General features: G+C 42.8%; 1 protein-coding gene across 1 annotated transcript; it reads right to left on the bottom strand.

Annotated features, from left to right (window-relative positions):
* Positions 1–304: 304 nt before the first annotated feature.
* On the bottom strand, positions 305–14,243 carry LOC307237725 (serine protease 27-like; the record flags this gene model as incomplete). The annotated part of the gene is made up of 6 exons (XM_080010488.1): positions 305–507; positions 6,065–6,164; positions 6,340–6,482; positions 6,738–7,018; positions 12,181–12,346; positions 14,219–14,243. 6 exons carry the CDS (start codon positions 14,241–14,243, stop codon positions 305–307), a joined length of 918 nt encoding a protein of 305 aa, XP_079866614.1.
* Between the last annotated feature and the right edge of the window lie 5,595 nt (positions 14,244–19,838).

Genomic DNA, 19,838 nt, shown 5'->3' with positions numbered 1-19,838 from the left:
GCCTGTAATTCCTCAGGGCATTTGGAAACCAGGCGAAAAGTGGTCGCTTAAAATTAAATTAAACCAAATAAAATTGGATTAAATATTTTTTCATTCTTAAATCCACTAGACTAAATAGTAAGTCAGAAAGAGAAACGAGGTCCCATGTGTTTTTATTTTACATATATAAACATGTACATATTTGATTCAAATCATTATGTATGTATGATCATTCAGCCAACAAGGAGCCAGTCAGGTCACTTGTCCCGCCCTCTCACTCATTTTTTTCATTGTATTTGAGACGCGTTACACGCGTTATCCTCCGTCATTCTGTATCGTCCTGGTCGAGGCTTTTCTCCCCCTCTTCTGCAGTTGCGTTTCGTTTAGCCAAAACATTCTCCAGGTGAGGGCAGGTGTAATCCAGGTCAGAGTCAGTTCCGTTGGCTTCATAAGTGATAAATCCCGGTCTGTTACTTGTGATGACGCTACTGATCCAATCCTGGTACTCTGAGACCCTGGTGTAAACGCCTGAAAAATATGTACATTTAAGATTATATGGGGGAGTTTTTTCTAAAGAATTTAAGTGAGGAAAGCATCTGCACCTGGCATTAAAATGTGATGTGGGCCTTTGCATTTACACCTGGTGTTAATAAGCGTTCTCAATAATGTGTCCCACGCCATGTTTAGGGTAGAGAAATCCAGCGCTCTGAATGCTCGCACGGCCGCTTACAACGCCGGTCTTGTATCCGGCAACATGAACGACAAAACAGAGTCATCCAAACTGTGCAGGGCGGTGAAGGTCGCTAAACGGACATTCAGAGACACAGTGGAGACGCAGACGGAGCAACAGGACACCAGATGCTTGTGGCAGAGGCTGCAGACTATTACTAGCTTCAAAAGCAGCTCCTCCCCAGCCACAAGTGTGGACACCTCCCTAGCCAACAAACTGAACTCCTTTTATGCGGAGTTTGAGGCTGGCAACAACATTGTTAGCTCGCCGGCTAATTGGAATTACACCGCTGGGGATGAGTGCACACTCTCAGTGTCTGAGCTTGACGTCAGGAAGGCTCTGATGCGTGTGAACACCAGGAAAGCTGCGGGCCCAGATGGCATATCTGGGCGAGTACTGAAGACCTGCGCAATAGAAAATTCAACGCCTCCCTGACCAAGTCTGTGGTCCTGTCATACTTCAAGAGGTTCACCATCATCCTGTGCCGAAGAACGCCTCTCGAGCCTGCTTGAATGACTACCGCCCAGTGGCCCTCACCTCGATGGTCATAAAGTGCTTCAAGATACTGATTAAGGATAATATCTGCGCCTCCCTCCCCCTCACCATTGACACGCTGCAGTTCGCATACCGGCCACATCTATCTATAAAAAAAATATGTATAAAAATGTATGCTGTAAAACCTAAAACTAAGGGAAGTAATGAAATTACAGAAAGAACTTGAGTCTTCTACAAAAAAAGGCCTAAACAGAGCATCAGCCAAATTCAGTTTAAACAATGAAACAGGCCAAGGTCACATGTCCATATATTATGCAGGGGTTCCAGGAAAAACCTCTCTCCTAGGAAAGGAGAGGTTGCCTGGTAACAGCACTGTGATTGGTTCACACCCCACAAAGACTGTAATTGCTTCTTTGGAAAACCACCCCCAAAAAGAGAAGCGGGTGAAAAAAATGGGGGTAAGCAGAGGCTTTTTTTCTGCAAATTCGGTTTGTGTCTGAGTGCAGGACTCCACCCAGGTTTCAGATATCACAAAAGTCTCTTCTTCAACAAACCTAAAATGTTGACTTGGTTTAAAATTACTGAAATTATAAATTTAATCAGAAAAAGGAACTTGAACAGAGGCTGATGGGAATAATCTATGTGCATGTGTGTTTATGAAAAACCATGGTGTGGAGAGTATGAGTGATCCTCTGTTGGATGTTGCTATAATCGGTTGGTGTGTGGTTTGTCTTGTGTATGTTAGGAGGATTGGTTTGGCTGGCACTTAATGCCGCCGAACGCACAGAAGAACCATAGGGAAAAGGTATAAAAATAGCACAAATGTAGTACGTTTAGTATCAGTTCCAGCACTGAGAGGACAAGTTTGTTGTGTGTGTTTTTTGGAAATCGAGTAGAATACAGAGGTTTGTTGTATAAAGTTCAAGAGGAACTTAAGTCGACACGTCTACTGTGGATACTGCTCTTCAACTTGTGTCGTCGCAGCAATATGCTGCGATGTCCCAAGTGAAGGAGAGGACTGAATGGGCAGGGAGTCGATAATAAAGTTTTCAAGATTCAAGAAGTTTATATGTCACATACAAATAAGGACTGTACGGGCAGAGAATTTAAAATTGCCAAAAGAAGGTGTATAAAAGTGTTTGTAAATATTTCTATTATTACTGTCAAATAAGTTGTGTGGTGAGACAAAGTATTATGGAAGTTGATGTGAAAGACAATGAAAGTGGGAAAGTGAGCTCATGACGCATTTGGAAGTGCTTGTTTAGGATAGAACCTGGAGCAAAGAACACTGTCAATGTGTTAAGCAGACTAAATGAAAATTGAGTTGAATTTAAGTGGCGGTAAACAACAGTAGTCTATGCTAAGTTAGTATGAATAGATGAACAGTTTGAATGGTTGGATTGTGTTCAGAGAGATGATAATGATATTGATCATAGTGGTGCAGTGTTTTTAAGCAGGATGTTTTAAGTTGCTGGAAAAAAAGTGTCTGTTGGTTCAATAATGCAACTTTGGTAAAGGTGAGGAGTATGATGAGTGTTTGTTTTCAGAACTGTAGTTTGTGCTTTGTTAATATATTTTATGGCAAAGCATTCCAAATTGATAAAACAAAATTGATCATTATAAATTGGGATAAAATGCTGACTAAATATATTTTTGTGACATCACAGAGAGCAGGTATGATACAGAACAGCAGCAAAAATCTATTCGTTCTATTCGTTTTTGGTTTTGTAAAGTTTGAGCTATTTATTTTCTCTTTTTGAGATTAATTGTTTAATCTAATTGTTTAAGTATAATCAAACAGCATTATTTTTACTCTAGAAGTAATCTTGACTTGACATTGAATAAGGTAGCTGTTGATATTCTGTATAAAACTTAGCAAGTAGGGTAACAAAGAGGGATTTGTTTTGTTTTGTATACTGGAGAGGAAATGGAATGTGTACGTTCGCTTACTAAAAATGTAAACACTAAAATAAAGGTGAGATACGTTGGCGGTTTCAATAGCTTTTAATTTGGGCATTCCAAAGTTTAAATTTGAAAATATCTTGTGAATCGATTAATGTTGTAATTGTGAATTGATGAATATTAACCAACCCGTCTATTGAGTGTTTCATTTCCACAGTTTTAAGCATTTGAACAGGAATTCACTGAGTTGCAGTTTGACTTTCGACCAGTGTAGCAGTGACTGCGTGTGATTGGGAAGACCTGAAGGGTTCAAGTTCAAGAGATTATTTGTCACATACATACGGTCATACATATATGCAGTGAAATGTCATGACACCCGGTGATTACGCACCGAACGTTGACAACAGGATTGATCAAAGAGAATTGCTCTACAATTGAGTAAGGCCACAACATGTCCAGCATTCAAAGGTCCTTGTAAATTATTGATATTTCTATATGTATTTCACAAATTTGCAAATATGATTATTTAATGGGCTGAATTGGAATTATTGTGAGATGAAATGCATGCAAGCTTATCTTAAATGGAAAGACCTTGATTTAATTTAGCTCTATACCTAATATTGAGCTCCATCGTTAAAATCATTGTCAAATATTATAGAGTGCCCTCTAGAACCAGAATCATTTTGATTAGTTCATATTTAAACGTGACATTCTCCTAAACTTACCTAGTTGTTGAAGCATTGTTCAGAAGTTTAGTTAATTATTACTGTGATATCACCTTAAGACATTGTTGTCAGAGAACCCTGGAGTGATTTTCTTTATGACACTGGCTGTTACTGTGGTAGACCTCTTCTTTTATCTTCTGACAATATCTGCCGCAAGCACATTAAGCACTCCAGGGCTTCACCAAGGCCCGAAGGACATTCTAATTCGCCTCATATTCTGCTGGGAGACACTCTGCTCCTGCACTGCCGAGAAAGTCTGTGAAGACTTTGTATACAGAGATACAGTTTGGCCAACATCAGGCTGAATAAGTTTGGACAATTTCTGAACAACGTACATTTACGTTATGTGAAATTAAATGCACCTCTCCACCTTCAAACACAAAGTGTTTGGCATCCGAGTGCCGCAAACGCCGATTTGAAAAGGGTGTTGTGCACAGTTGGGGACCCTAACTAGCTGTGCTCCTCAGGACTTGCATTCAGTGACTGCATCGGACAGAACATTAAACTGTATGACTATAATGTGAATGTTTTTCTGCTCCAACTGTGAGCTGTCGGATGACTGATCGCCTTAAGTCCTGCTGGAAATGATACAGTATCTTTGCTTTTGTGTGTGTTCACAGCTGTTGTTTTATCAATCTGTCTATCCTGATAGCACACAGATTATTAAATGCTCTCTAAGAAAAACTACATTGTAGTAAGAGTATTGGCAAATTTTAATTTAATAATTTTCAAAATTTTAGGAAATGGTTCGATTAGCTAGTAAATGTAATTATTAAGTAGAAACAGAATTAGGCACGGATTATAGAAAAAAGTGATCGCTTCATTGGTTGTGTTTACTATGTTAATAATGATCCTTCTAGGGTTTTAGATGGTCTCAATTTGAATGCTGGCTATGTTATTGTCATTTTTATTTTTAAGTAAAGGTGTTAACTTGATTGGAAATGCCAAATAACCTATAAACTTTTCTCTAAACAGACTGCAGAATTATGTGGCTTACTGTATAGTTGAATACTCCCTGGCCAAGAGGTAAAACAAGCAGTTCAAAGCTTAACGCTAAACGCTGAATTAATGTGATTTATTAGAAGTTAGGTTACATAAACTGACCATGAGATAATGGATAATTCATCGAATGTTATTGATCAACGCCAGTCAGGCTTCTATTAGCTTGATGACTGCTGAGATCTCAGGCTTATTGTTTCGGGTATATAAGGAAGTCAAAAAGATCGGTTAGTAAGTTGGGCTCCTCTGTTCCTCTTATTATTTTTTGCTGTACTTGACTCTCAGATGCACAAACTTTCATCAGACTCTGCTTGGTTACAGTTTTCTTTCTTCCAAGTTTTTGAGGCCAAAGCAGATAGAAAAATCGTGCACAGACCCAGACTTTACTGGCCCAGATCTGGACCTTTTTGGTCACAACATACTGCATTTACACCTGGCTGAGACCTGATTCCAATGCAGATCTAGTAGCATTCCGATTGCAATGCATTACTCTTTAAGATGCGTATGTCCTTCTCCAGATAACGTCTCTAGATACAGATTGCATTTCAAACCCAGGTGTAAATGGGGTACCGGAGTGAATCTCTTTCCCATTCCAGTACCCTGCGACGATGCCCGGCCATGGTGTGTCAGGGATGTCGACTCTTTCATTGATGATTTTTGATGGTGTCTTGCCATGCACAGTGCAAATTTCTAGCTGTCCCCCGTAGTTTCGTTTTAACAACACACATAGATTTAAATGTGCGGCCTGCTTTGCATACTTGGAGACTGTCCCTTGACGTGTTCAGCTTTATCTGCTTCAGCTTTTAAATTATTTTCATGCTTTGTTTTCAAAAGGGCAATGAACAACTGATGTTCTTGAAGTTAGGTTTGTAAGTGTTAGGGCAGACAGCGTCTTGTCCTCACAATGCATTGTGGGATGCGCTTGCCAGTGTAGTGGGCAGTGTTTGCAGAATACGATATCTCATCAGCTGTAGCACGTCAGCCGGGCAATTTATTTATTTATCTATTTGACGCATACTTTGGCTTTAGACGTACGAAAAACGTTCACATACTAATTTTATTTTTTTAACCTGTGCCGTCAGCATGCTGGGCAGACAGCACAGAGTATTTATACGTCATTGCATTTAGAACAGAGTTAGTCTGCAAGCGGAGTTCAACTTCTAAACTTGCAATGCCACTCTTTATTCATTCTTTAACCATCAAGAACTGCTTACAACAAAAAAAATAATTGTACCTGGTTCACCGGGTCTACCACAGCCGTGGCCAAAGCTCACCACTCCAGCCTGAAGCCACTTTGCCCCGTATTTAATCACCATAGGGCCCCCTGAGTCTCCCTGTAGAGAACATAAAATAGACACCCAATGACAAAACGACTAACTATAGCCAAAGCAAAATACAATATATTAATCAGGAGAACATAATAAATCATGATGAAATTAATCATGATGAAACTGACAGGTAGACATTGAAGAGAGAGAGAGAGAGAGAGGGAGAAGAGAGAATTATGACCTGACAAGTATCCTTCGCCCCTGTCGACACCCCGGCACACATCATGTTGTCCGTGATGTGATAGTAATTGTTCAGACAGGTGCACTTTCTGTTGCCGACGACAGGGATTTCTACCTCTTGGAGAATGTTTTCTTCTATCATAGCTGGAAGGACACAGAATGCACGTGCAACTGTGAACTATCTTTTAGATGTCACACGCATCGTAACAGTTGGGTGCATTGTATACTTTGATTTTTATTTTTTTTACAAGATTCAAGAGGTTTATTCGTCACATACACACTTTCATACATATACGCAGTGAAATGCCTCAATTGACGCCAACGATGAAAGACAGTCGGCACAGGACAACATGACACATCACAATGTTATCTTCCTTGTTCCATAACATTTCTACTCACATCTTTGTGTCCTCAGACCCCAGCCGGTAACAAAGGCCTTAGAACCGCTGTGGAAAGTGCTGTTGACTCCCGCCAGACACACAGGACATATGTTGTCATTGAAGTAAACAGGCTTCGACAGTTTCAGGAGACAGATGTCGTGTTCATTGTCGTTTCTCCTTGTACCAGTGTAGTACTGGGGATGACAGATTCTCTCTGTGACGTTCCTTATCACCTGGTAAGGGTCATAGGTGTCTATTTCGTGGCGACCCAGGTAGACGTGTTTCAGGACAGCGTTGTAACTGAAATGGAGACCAGTGCTGCGGTTGAAGTACTGAAAAGTGCATGACAGAGGGGGAAAGACTAGAGAAATATTGCACTTCAGTTAAAGTAGCATCATTTCCCAAATGTACATAATACAGTATGTGTGGTGGACCAAGAGGCGTGGTCAAGCACTGCCTGCGGATGACAGCATGGTTCCCTTTCTGTCTTGCAGATGGGATCGGTGCATGAGCTCGTCAGCCGACCAGGAGCAAGCTCGGAACGCATTCCTCCTGCGCCCAAAATCATCATCATTATCATTAAATTATTATTTAAACGTGTGGCCAGCGAGCCATTCTGTTTAAAGCTGTAATAGTGGCGATAGTGGCGCCGCCCCTAGCGGCCGCCTGCGCCGGCGCTCCGGTTACTTTCTTACTCTTTAGTATTTTTTTCCTTTTTTTATCACAATGTTCGCCAGAAAAACATCAACAATTAACTCATACGGCCGCGATGCACTCATGGATATAAAAATTTCCCTAAACGAACAACTTTGGGACTTTTTATCCGTGGGAGCAGAGTGGCCGGCGGAAATCCTACGCGGGAACACTCGCAACAACAACTACAACAACAAAAATGGAGTCGCTGTTCCACGAGCCGGCCCACGGAGGAAGCACCGAGGTAAACGCGGCGGCATTCGGGTCAGAATGAGGACGCAACCTTACCGTCCACCTCTGCCAAGCATCCTTCTTGCTAACGTCCAGTCCCTGGAGAACAAGATGGATGAACTTCGAGCGAGGATTCAATTCCAGCGAGACACGAGGAACTGTTGCGTCCTCTGCCTGACGGAAACATGGCTGACCCCACTGGTGCCGGATGAAGCCATACGTCCAGCCGAGGCCTTCTCCGTGTTCCGCGGCGACAGAACGGGAGAGTCGGGGAAATCCAAAGGTGGAGGCGTCTGCCTAATGGTAAACAACCGCTGGTGTAACGCCAACAACACCAAATTCCTCTCCCACTCCCGCCGAACCTGGAACAGCTGACCATCCTATGCAGTCCATTTTATCTCCCCCGGGAATTCAGCACGGTCATCATTACAGCCGTTTATATCCCACCGCAAGCGGACACCGACGCAGCTCTGTCGGTTCTGTACGATGTGTTGTGCGGATTTCAGAACAGACATCCCGACGCGGCTGTGGTGGTGACTGGGGACTTTAACAGGGCCAACCTTAAAAAAGTTCTGCCGAATTTCCACCAACACATCACGTGTGCCACCAGGGGAGACAGAACTCTGGACCATTGTTACACTCCTTACAAGAACGGATACAAGCCCGTCTCGCTTCCTGCTATCGGGAAATCAGATCACGCCGCGATCTCGCTGCTTCCTGTTTACAGGCCTCTGATCGCGCGGGATCTGGTGATGACGAGGGAAGTGAAGCGGTGGACGGACCAATCAGAGGCTGCGCTTCAGGACGCTCTGACTGACGTAGACTGGGACATGTTCCAAACAAGTTCATGTGACGTCAGCGAGTTTACGGAGATTGTAGTAAGTTTCGTGGCTACGCTCGCGGATGAAATCGTTCCCACGGTGAAAGTTCGGATATTTCCAAACCAGAAACCATGGTTTGATAAATCCATCCGCTGCGCTCTGAATGCGCGCACGGCCGCTTACAACGACGGACTTGTATCTGGCAACATGGACAATTACAAAGCGGCGTCGTACAATCTGCGGAGGGCGGTGAGGGACGCTAAACGGACGTACAGAGACACCGTGGAGCTGCAGATGGAGCGGGGGGACACAAGACGCTTGTGGGAGGGGCTGCGAACAATAACAAACTACAAGAGCAGCTCCTCCCCAGCCACAAGTGTGGACGCCTCCCTGGCCAACCAACTGAACTCATTTTATGCGCGGTTCGAGTCTGGCAGCAGCACCGCTAGCTCGCCGGCTAATTGGAGTTACACCGCTGGGGACGAGCGTGCACTCTCAGTGTCCGTGCACGAGGTCAGGAGGGCTTTGATGCGGGTGAACACCAGGAAAGCTGCGGGCCCAGATGGCATATCTGGACGAGTACTGAAGACCTGTGCTAACCAGCTAGCTCCGGTGTTCACCACAATATTCAACACCTCCCTGGCTGAATCAGTGGTCCCGTCCTGCTTCAAGAGGTCCACCATCGTTCCTGCCCCGAAGATCGTCTCTCCTGCCTGCCTGAATGACTACCGTCCGGTGGCCCTCACCTCGGTGGTCATGAAGTGTTTCGAGAGGCTGATTAAGGATTATATGTGCGGCTCCCTCCCCTGCACCTTGGACCCGTTGCAGTTCGCGTACCGGCAGAACAGATCCACGGATGACGCGGTCTCCCAGGTACTGCACACCACGCTCACGCACCTGGATGGCCAGAAGGGGGCCTATGTGAGAATGCTGTTCATCGATTATAGTTCAGCTTTCAACACCATAGTTCCCACCAGACTGGCTGTCAAGTTGTTGGAGCTAGGATTGAATGCTCCGCTGTGCACCTGGATCCTGGACTTCCTCACAGGCCGCCCCCAGGTGGTCAAGGTGGGGAAGTACATGTCAAGCTCCCTCACCCTGAACACAGGATCCCCCCAGGGCTGCGTCCTCAGCCCCCTACTGTACTCCCTGTTCACACATGACTGTGTGGCCAGGTCCAGCTCCAACACCATCATCAAGTTTGCTGACGACACCGTGGTCGAGGGCCTGATCACCGACTGCGATGAGAAGGCCTACCGCGAGGAGGTGGCTGACCTGTCACTCTGGTGCCAGGACAACAGCCTCCACCTGAACGTCAGCAAAACCAAGGAGCTGATTGTGGACTTTAGGCGTGGATCACAATCGAGGACGCACGCGCCCTTGTGGATTAATGGGACTTCTGTCGATAGGGTGAGCAGCTTCAGATATCTGGGAGTCCACATCACAGAGGACTTAACATGGATTGTTCACACAGACACTCTGGTGAGAAAGGCGAGGCAGCGTCTCTACCACCTCAGGCAGCTGAGGAAATTCCGGGTCTCGGTGAGGATCCTCAAGTCCTTCTACTCTGGAGCAGTGGAGAGCATCCTGACAGGCAACACCACTGCCTGGTTTGGGAACTGTTCTGCCCAGGACAGGCGGGCCCTGCAGAGGGTGGTGCGTTCAGCTGAACGTACCACTGGAACTACCCTCCCCTCCCTGCAGGAGTTATACACCAGGAGGTGTAGTAGCAGAGCCCGTAGGATCATGAAGGATCCTCATCACCCCAACAACGGACTGTTTCAGCTGCTGCGGTCAGGCAAGCGCCTCCGCAGTCACGCAGCGAGAACAGAGAGACTGAGACGGAGTTTTTTCCCACAAGCCATCAGAACTGTCAACGCTGACCTCACCAGGGGTCCTAACCGAGCCATGCACTAGGCTCCACTACCTACTGTACTGTATGTAGCATACTGTACCGCATACTGTGTTACTGTTCAGGGTTGTTCGTGATGCCGTATTGCTGCGCCGTACTGTTGTATACTGTGCTGTATTATCCCAAACACTACCTCACTCTATTCACATTCACATGCCACTTTAATTCACATGCCACTTTAAATGCACATATCTGTATATACATAGGCATATTCCCTCTATCTATTCCATTTTATTTCAATTTATTTTTATTGTATTTTATTCTTTATATTTTTATCTTATTCTATAAGTATTCCACTTACTGTATTACGTTTTAGGAGTCAGTTAGTCGGTCTATTAGAAAGGAATTTTCTACTTTTTATTTTATTTTATTTTTTATTTTTTCCTAGGACATATTGTGTGCTATCACCGGGTGCGTTGCATTACATTTCACTGCATGTATGTATGAAAGTATGTATATGTATGTGACAAATAAAAAATCTTGAATCTTGAATCTTGAATCTTAATAAAAACTCTCGCCATGTTTCTCACCGCGGCAAAAAGGACTCCTTCTCCCCCGTAAACCCTTACCTGTGGGCGGAGACTCCCACAAGTAAGGGTATATGGAGTGAAAAGGAGTCCTGTTTGCCTTGAATCGGATCAATCAGCGCTGCGCATGCGCTGTTTGGTTATACTGAATTGAGCAACGTACACATCAGAAAGGATTTGTGTGTATATTTATAAGGTTTAACAAAGACAGTATATTATTGTTGTGTCACGGATAAATGATGTGAAAGTGACATCAACGAAAACGATTCTGTATTACATCTCATAAAATAAATTGTTTTACGGGATACTATTAATAACTTTTGTCGACTGGATATCGGTTAAGGTGGAAGGTTGAATATTTGGCGTTGAAGAATAATTTTGTGTAACGATAGAGGAAAAAGAGGTTTTGTGTTGAAAACTGAAAGCCAAGAAAACAGTTTCTGATTGCACGGATCGTTTTTTTGGTGCCCTAGGTGATCATATAGTTTACCAAAAAAATGATCATATATGTGGTGACTATTACAGTTTGAATGACAATGATTTGTAATACATTTTGCCATCCTTGTATTCTGTTTAGTAACTCCTGCTGTCAAGCTGAACACAAGTTCATGTGTTGTACCTTTCTTTCCCCAAATACAGGATTTATGCTCGAAGCCCAAGTTGGGGAGGCAGCTATGACATGAATTACTCAAGTATAAGTAAATAATTCTTAAAAGTATTTTGGCTCCTCTTCGAGGATCCGCATATTGGCTTGGTCTTTATCAGATTTTGAGCATAGATTAGTCTGATAGTAGTGATTAATGAAGGTTGAAAATAATCAAAATCTGAATTATTCAATGTGCATTGTTTTCTTTTGTATGTAGCCTACTTTTGGAGGTACAATTTATTTGAAGAGTAAAGCATAGAGGCGTTATATTACATTTGAATGGTGTCACTGTTTTGTGATTGGTAGATCTATTTATCTTTTAAATTAAATTTTAAACTCAGGAATGTAAGACACTGTAATGTTAGTAATTAAGGTATATGGGTAAGGGAGACAAAAATGGTAAATTAATGCTATTCTGACGTGTGTGTGTGTGTGTGTGTGTGTGTGTGTGTGTGTGTGTGTGTGTGTGTGTGCGCGCGCACTCATACTTCATGCCTCCCCTGCATAAGTCAGTGCGGCTCTTGGGCCACCCCAGTCAAAAAAGTCTGGACACGCCACTTGACTACATCATATACTTAAGTATGATCAGAATTACCAACCATTTGAGTCATTTAAAGTGTTTGAAAACTCACTTGGGACAGAAACAATGAGCTGCAGTCAACACCCACTGGTTGTTGATGAGGGAGCCTCCACAGAAAAATCCATAGTCACTGTACAGACCCACCTGCCAGCACCACTGTCCTTGATCTGAATCGTTTCCCCCAATTACTTTCTTGAACATAAAGGGCTCGCCACAAACTGGCAGAAAAGAAAAAAGAAATAAATTAAGAAACAAAGATTTATTTTCATTAAAGGCAATATGAGGAGTTTTACACATTTTATGCGTCCGTATAGCGGACATACGAAAATTAGACCACACAATTTCTATGTAATTATATGATTGCTTAGTGCATGACCCAACATTTTGGTCAAACCCCCACAATCTGGCAAATAGATCTATGGTATTCATGTTATGTATCCTTTTATATAATATGTAAAAGAAGCGCATAAATGAATGTATAACAAAAGTTGTGTGGTTTCTATAGACCTTAAGTACAATGGTAGGAGCAGTGGATCAGGAGGTTGAGACAACTTACATGCCTGCTGACAGTGCAAATCTGAAGAGTTAAAGAAAAGGCAAGTTAATCCATAAATGCACAATTTAAATTGGGTAACTCTTATGCATAAAGATATTAGTTTGTTAAAATAAAAAACTTTTTTTTTTTTTAAAGTACAATAAAATACCGTTTAAAATCGACCACCATTTGACAACAGGCATGGTTTCCTTTTATTTCAGAGACAGAATTTTCACAATGCAAAACCATTGTTTGTTTAGCTCATGAAGCCCTCTACGCAACCACAGCGATTCTCAATTGTTATGTTTTGCTAATTCAGAGAAAAGTCTTCTAATGGGATATTCTCTTCCTTAACGAATGCAGCCTCTCATGTAATATTGTCAACTCACCTTTAAAGAGTGGCATAAGAAAAAGAAGGCAGAAAATGCTGTGGATGGTCCTCATTTTTGCTTTTAATTTAACTGATGTTATTCAACGTGCCGTGCTCTGAATAAAACGTCAGTCAACATGGTCAAAGGCCATCGCTTGTTTGTTTTCTCAACCCACTAAAGCACATATGTCAATATCAAGGCCCGCGTCAGAAAAACACTGTCGTCTTTTATTTACAACTTATTTGAGGTGCGATGATGAAAAACTTGAGTGGTGGCACCATTCATGGATAATTACATTTGGCGTCGCGGCGACATACATAAAGTGAGGCATAGCCATCGTGAGACTGCTCCGCGGACGGCCTTTTAGGAGCGTTCCAACATGTTTGCCGATCGTGTTCGAGTTCAAGGTTTCAGTGAATGAAAGTTTACAACTTCAATTTTGCAAATAGGTAAAAAGTCGGACCTTGATATATACGGTATATAATTTTCAACTGGTGTGTGTGTGTGTGTGTGTGTGTGTGTGTGTAGCGAGTCTTCCACAGCAGCTAAGTTTATACTAAAGTAGAATTAGTTTTGTTTAATTGTTTAATATTTCTTTATTAATCAATGCTTACTAGCCTACTCATATTTCTTCAATTAAAAAAAAACATTGTAATAAATGTGTGGCATTTTAAACTGTAGGCTCAAAAAAAAAAAATAATAATAAATAATAATTATAATAGTAACTTGGAAGAATTGGAAGAAATGCATCTCGAGCTGAGTAGGTCTCTGGGTCGGTTACAACACGGCACAATCTTCTGCAAAACGGTACCCTGCACCAACAGGGAACACCAAACACCGGAGGGGTTTAAACAAGTCCTTGTGTTGTCCATACCCACACTGACCTCCTACTTAAGGGGAACCTGACATTTCCTTGAACAGTTACAGTATCTACAGTACGTCCAACCTATCTAAGAATTGCTTTTCATTTGAGAATCATTTTCTTGTCCTCAAATTAGAGGCATGACACTTTGTTCACGCTGTTCACCACATTTTGTGGCACAGTGCATTGCACTGCTGCCTCACAGCAAGAAGGCCCTGGGTTTTATTCCCGCCTGGGGCGCTGTTGGCACGGTGCTCCGGCGGGTTATCTCCCAATTAGGGGCCTTTCTGTGTGGAGTTTGCATGCATCTTCCCGTGCTCACATGGGGTTTCCTCCATCTTACGCATGGGTCTCAAACTCTCGGGCCAATTGAGGCCCGCAGGACGATATTTTGTCCTATTTTGCCCGCGTGTTTCTCACACGCACCTTGTTGCCGAGTCGTTGCGCGAGTTGTTGCCCTGGGCGTTTTACACTTTCTTATCAGCTTGCGACAGCTTCAGGTGGTGTTTGTTGACAAGTTAGCCAATACGAATTAGTAACGTTAGTCACTTGGTTGAAACGTGATTCCAGAGTGACACCAAGTGGAAGGAAAATATATCCTGTCATCCAGTGTAAGGTACAGAGGACTTAGGAAGTGGGTGAACTCAACAAGAGTAATCAGTGACCTAATAATAACAGCAGAGAGCTGCAATAGCAAAGGGAAATGAATAACATGGATAGCAAATAGCATGAGATGGGTGGCAAGAACAAAAGCCAAATGGTAGTTAGAACCTGAATATTATAAAGAAGAAGTTATAGATTATTACTACAAGAGAAATAAAGAGCAGGAAAAAGGACACATATGTGCGATTGTAAAGGAAAACAAATTTACCAAAAACAATTTAATCACAAAGTGCAAGAAATTAAAAGATATAAAACACGAGACAACGCACTTGATGTTAAGAATTAAGACAGGTGGAGTAACATGGACATATCTGTGTGAAAAGCTCTTCTCCACCATGAACTTTAATGAGTCAAGGTACAGGTCCAAACTTACTGATGAGCATCTTCAAGCCATACTGAGGGTCTCAACTGCTTCCTCCCTCAAGCCAAATGTGGCTCAGCTGTGTCAGAGGCAGCGCTGTCAGGTCTCTGGCAGCAAGGAGTAGGTCAGAGAAGCCTGGGTTCTGAAGAACCCTTCATGTTCTAAACTGTTATTAATAACGATTGAGAAGATTGAATCGGTTCTACTTTTTTTGTGTAATACCTGATGCGGCCCAGCCTCACCCAGACTCTACCTCCAGCGGCCCCCAGGTAAGTTGGGTTTGAGACCCCTGATCTAACGTCAGTAAGGACCCCCACCAAAAACGTGCACACATGATCGTCCGACCAGCGATGGACGTATGGAACCAGGTCCACGGCCGCGTCACTGAATGCTGCCCCCCCGGAGGAAGGACAAGCCAGGATGGGTTAAATGCAGAGGCCCCATTTCACCAGCCACTGTGTGTGTGTGCATGTGGTGTGACCAATAAAAATTCTTCTTCTTCATTTAGGTGGGCAAGGGGGGGTGTATACAAGAGGCTCTGAAGGTTTTCCTGGATCAACAATGTTGAATTTATTACTTGGTCGACCTCAAATGACTGCTTATATTTGATGATTCTTGTGTCATTAGATAATAGCGGCCGGTCACTGATAAGACTGAGGCTCACAAATTTAACTTGGATGAGAACCAGCCTGCAAAGCTCAGCAAATGTTTCAGGATTGCAGAATGTGATTTGCATTCGGGGGCTGTATCTGGAGTTGGACTCTAGCATTAAATTGTGACAAATAGCAATTAAAAATCGTACTTTTAAATGTTATCAGATTGCTGCTTCTTTTAAACATTCATGGAGGGAAACAGGGCTTTAAGAAGCATTTAATTTTCACTAATGTTGAATTTTTCTTTTAAATGATGTTCAAGTATCTTACATTTTTATTGCTTTTTATTGCTTTTTATTGCTTTCCCCATGAAAATGGGGAAATTCTTTGTACTGGCCTTGGATTTGAGCCTTCTTAAGGGAAATATAAAGATGTAAAATAACATTAATAAATATGAGGAGGACTTCAGTGCATTTACATGCACATTAAAGTTAGAAATTTACTGTATATTGGAAATACAGTAAGGCAATAAACCAATATTGCAGCTGTCATGTAAACGCTGTATTCGTAATATCTGTATTCTGATATCTGTGTGGAGTTTTCATGTTCTCCCCGTGCTGACATGGGTCTCCTCCAATATAAAAAAGGACCCCAATTAAAACAAAAGAAAACATGCAGAACACTTCTTGTCCTGTCCCCGACCACAACATGGATCCACCACATGGAACTGGTCCCCGGGCGCTGACGAACTGAGGGCTGCCCACCGCTCCTGGAGGAAGGACGGCTGGGTTGGGAGAATATGCAAAAGTCAAATTTCTCTGTCACCATTACCTGTATGTGCGTGCGTGTACATGTGCGTGTGTGTCTGTGTGGGTTCAGGGTCACCACTCCCTGCATGCGTGTGTACTGTATGTGTGTTAAGTGCATTGCAATTGCAATTTAAAACTCACACCTGTGAGTAATAGCATTGTGCCATAGCGGCATCCATCTTTTCCTGACACTCCCTACCCCACCTCCACCCCACACCCCCACAGTAAAGACAGACACAGAAAACAAACCAAAACAGCATGCTACATTGCAACATGCCACGTCACCTCAACAAATCAACCTTATTTTATGGACTTCAGTTGAGAAGTTGCACAATTTTTTTTTACTAGATAGGCCAATGTTTAATCAATCATTTGATTCACAAGGAAACATACAAGCACATCTTGAGGAGGAACTTTGAGATTCACAAGCTCACATTTTCTATTTTCTGTTTGATTGTTTTTTGTGGTATAGGAGGATTTTTCAGCGCTTGTTAGATATCAAGCACATTTCCCAAGAGGTTGAAAACTGGAGTGCAATACATTGCAATTATATAATTACATTCATGTTTAAATAGATCTAATTTCATAGCTGTGTCATCATGAAATCAGTTATCAAAATATCGTGAGAACAGTGTTTAAGACTAGTGTGCCAATACAGTGTGTTGGATATCAATTTGGCTTCGGAACAACCTGCCTGAGGAGATACGGCCGTGGCAAGTGACTTATTTGAAATCACTTCTCAAAACCCATTTTTATAGAGCTGCTATTATGTAATGTCGCCCCCTTTCTTGATCTGTCTCTCTTAATACACTATATATACTATATATTATATAGACTATATATATACACTATATACACTGTATACATCTAATCACCGTTCTCAGTCTCGTTCCTTCAGTCTGTCAGTATTCACTACACTAGCGTTCGCAATGGCCTCTTTAGCGTGAATTAACATGGGTCCTCGGTCATCGACCTGGTTGTGTAAACTAAACTCTGTCGTTAAGTGAGGAGTACCTGTATTGCAACTGAACTGTGTTTTTTATGGGCTATATACATAAAGCTAGTAGTCAAGTCAAGTCAAGTCATACTTTATTTATAAAGCGCATCTCATACCAGGGCAACACAATGTGCTTTACAAAGAAATACAATCAAAAAAATAACGTAGTTGTCAGCTGATCATTTCAAAAGAATGCCCCTGAAACAACAGCAACAACAAAAACAGCAACAAAAGCAACTAGAACCGCAGTAGCAACAGCAGCAACAAGAGCAGCAGCCACAGAAACAACAACAAAAACAGCAAAAACAACTACAACAGCAGCAACAGCACCAGCAACAACAACAGAAACATCAGCAGCAGCAACTACAGAAGCAACAACAACAGCAGCAGCAATAGCAGCAGCTACGGAAACAATAATAGCAGCAGCAGCAACACCACCAGCAGCAACAATAGCAACAACAGCAGCAGCAACAACAGAAACACCAACAGAAAAAGCAGCAACAACTACAGTAGAAACAACAGACGGCAGCAAAAACAACAGCAGCAGCAAATGAGACAACAGAAACAACAACAGCAGCAAAAACAACAGCAGCAGCAAATGAGACAACAGAAACAACAACAGCAGCAAAAACAACAGCAGCAGCAAATGAGACAACAGCAGAAACAACAACAGCAGCAGCAGCAGAAGCAGCAACAGAAACAACAAATTTTATTATAATTTTTTTTTTTATACAAGGAAAATGTATTTGCAAAGAGACCCTGTTGAAACCCTTTCCCCTGAAACATTTGTCAGTTATTAACACCAGATTTGGGCCCTATTGCAAAACAGTGGGATGTGTGTACAGACGAGTGGGATGTGTGTACAGACGAGTGGGATGTGTGTACACATCACACTCCCACTCACAGCGAGGGTTGGTAGAGTGACCGAGGGAGCGTAATGTGACATTGAACGTTGGTCAAGGCGAGTGTAGGTGGGCGATCACCTTATTTAAGCAGCCCCTCCGTGACTTTCCTCAGGGCAACAAAGATGTCGGTCCCACCAATTCTCTGCGTGCTGTCAGTGCTGCTGCTGCGTAATGGTGCAGGAACTCTTTTATAATGGCTTCTGATACACTGTAGTGATTTTACTCTACTGTGACTGCAGTATTCTGTGCGCGTGTGTGTGTGTGTCTGTGTGTGGTAGGATTAGTTAAAATAGTCAAGTGTTTAAATGACAGGTAAAAAAAAATTACATTTCACAGGTATTTCTAAAAGTTTAATTAGTGACAGATGACATAAAATTGAGTATTCTGCAATGGAACATGCCGAGGTGATTGGTAAAATGCTTTGGCTGGAGAGGTTCCAGAGAGTGGAAAGCGGATATGGGGGCCAATCTTTGATTCCTAATGGCGATCCTGCATTGAATTGGGATCCTGTGGAGTCACTGAATGGTCTCCATTGGCTTTTCCCTTAACATTGCACCTGCACTATCGGGTGCCATCCGGGATATTTCCCTTAAAACAACAGAAACCTGAGATTTAACTGGAACTGAGAACTGTTCAACTAAAGTGTTAGGCGTCAAAAATCCTTGTCTGTCTGCAGTTTTCTGCATGGAGGCTCAGGCTGCCATCACTCCTGTCCCATATTTTTCATTTTGACGCCCGCGGTGCTACTGCCTTTGAACAAAACATGTCTGCCAATATACCAGCAATATAATGTCTGATTAATTTAACACTTGTGTTTTTCCCCCCTTTTTCTTCCTCAGTGGCTGAGGCCCAATTGAAGGGTAAGTCCTTGCTAAATCCTCCAAGTATTGCATGGTTGTTTTTTTTCAATCTCTCCTGCATACAGTACTATCAATACTATTATGATGATGTTATTATAACTTATTGTATTTAGTGGTGCAGGGGTTTCTGTTAATGAATGCATATCATAGATCCATAGTATATATGTTTATATTTGTTCTGGAAACGGCCGCCAGAGGCATTCAACATATTGCGGCATTAATTTTTGAAAGCAACCATGCAGCCTTGGGCTGCTCACTTTAAACATGGTCACTGAAGATGAAAAGCAAAGCCCAGCTCGCAGCCCGCGTGGATCGGGCCGCACCAATGGTTCCAGACAAGTGCTGCGTTACATTGGAAATTGATGGAATTCCCAATGAAGTCGAGCGTGTCCTGTGTCGCAAGCATGACCCGCCCCTTTCTCTACCCCCCTCAGTGTGTGGCGAGCCAGTTTTAGGTGACAAGATCGTTGGAGGGAATGAGTCCGCCCTGGGGAACTGGTGCTGGCAGGTCAGCATTCAAGTTGTCGGCTTCGGACACAACTGCGGAGGTTCCCTGATCAACAACCAATGGGTGCTGACGGCGGCTCACTGCTTTGCAGAGTAAGTCCTTCCACTTCAGAATGAGCCTTTCAACTGCTAAGAACGCGCACCCTTGATTGATAGGAATGTCCTGACCGACCACCGGGGGGGGCCCGTGGCCGAAAATCGGCATTTAACCACCAATTACTTTTGCTTCCTTCCCAGCAAAGACCTG

The sequence above is a fragment of the Zeus faber genome, assembly GCF_960531495.2.
Source record: "Zeus faber genome assembly, chromosome: 12".
NCBI lineage: Eukaryota > Metazoa > Chordata > Actinopteri > Zeiformes > Zeidae > Zeus > Zeus faber.
Note: the sequence above shows the minus strand (reverse complement) of the source record. Positions and strands in the feature narration are given on the sequence as shown.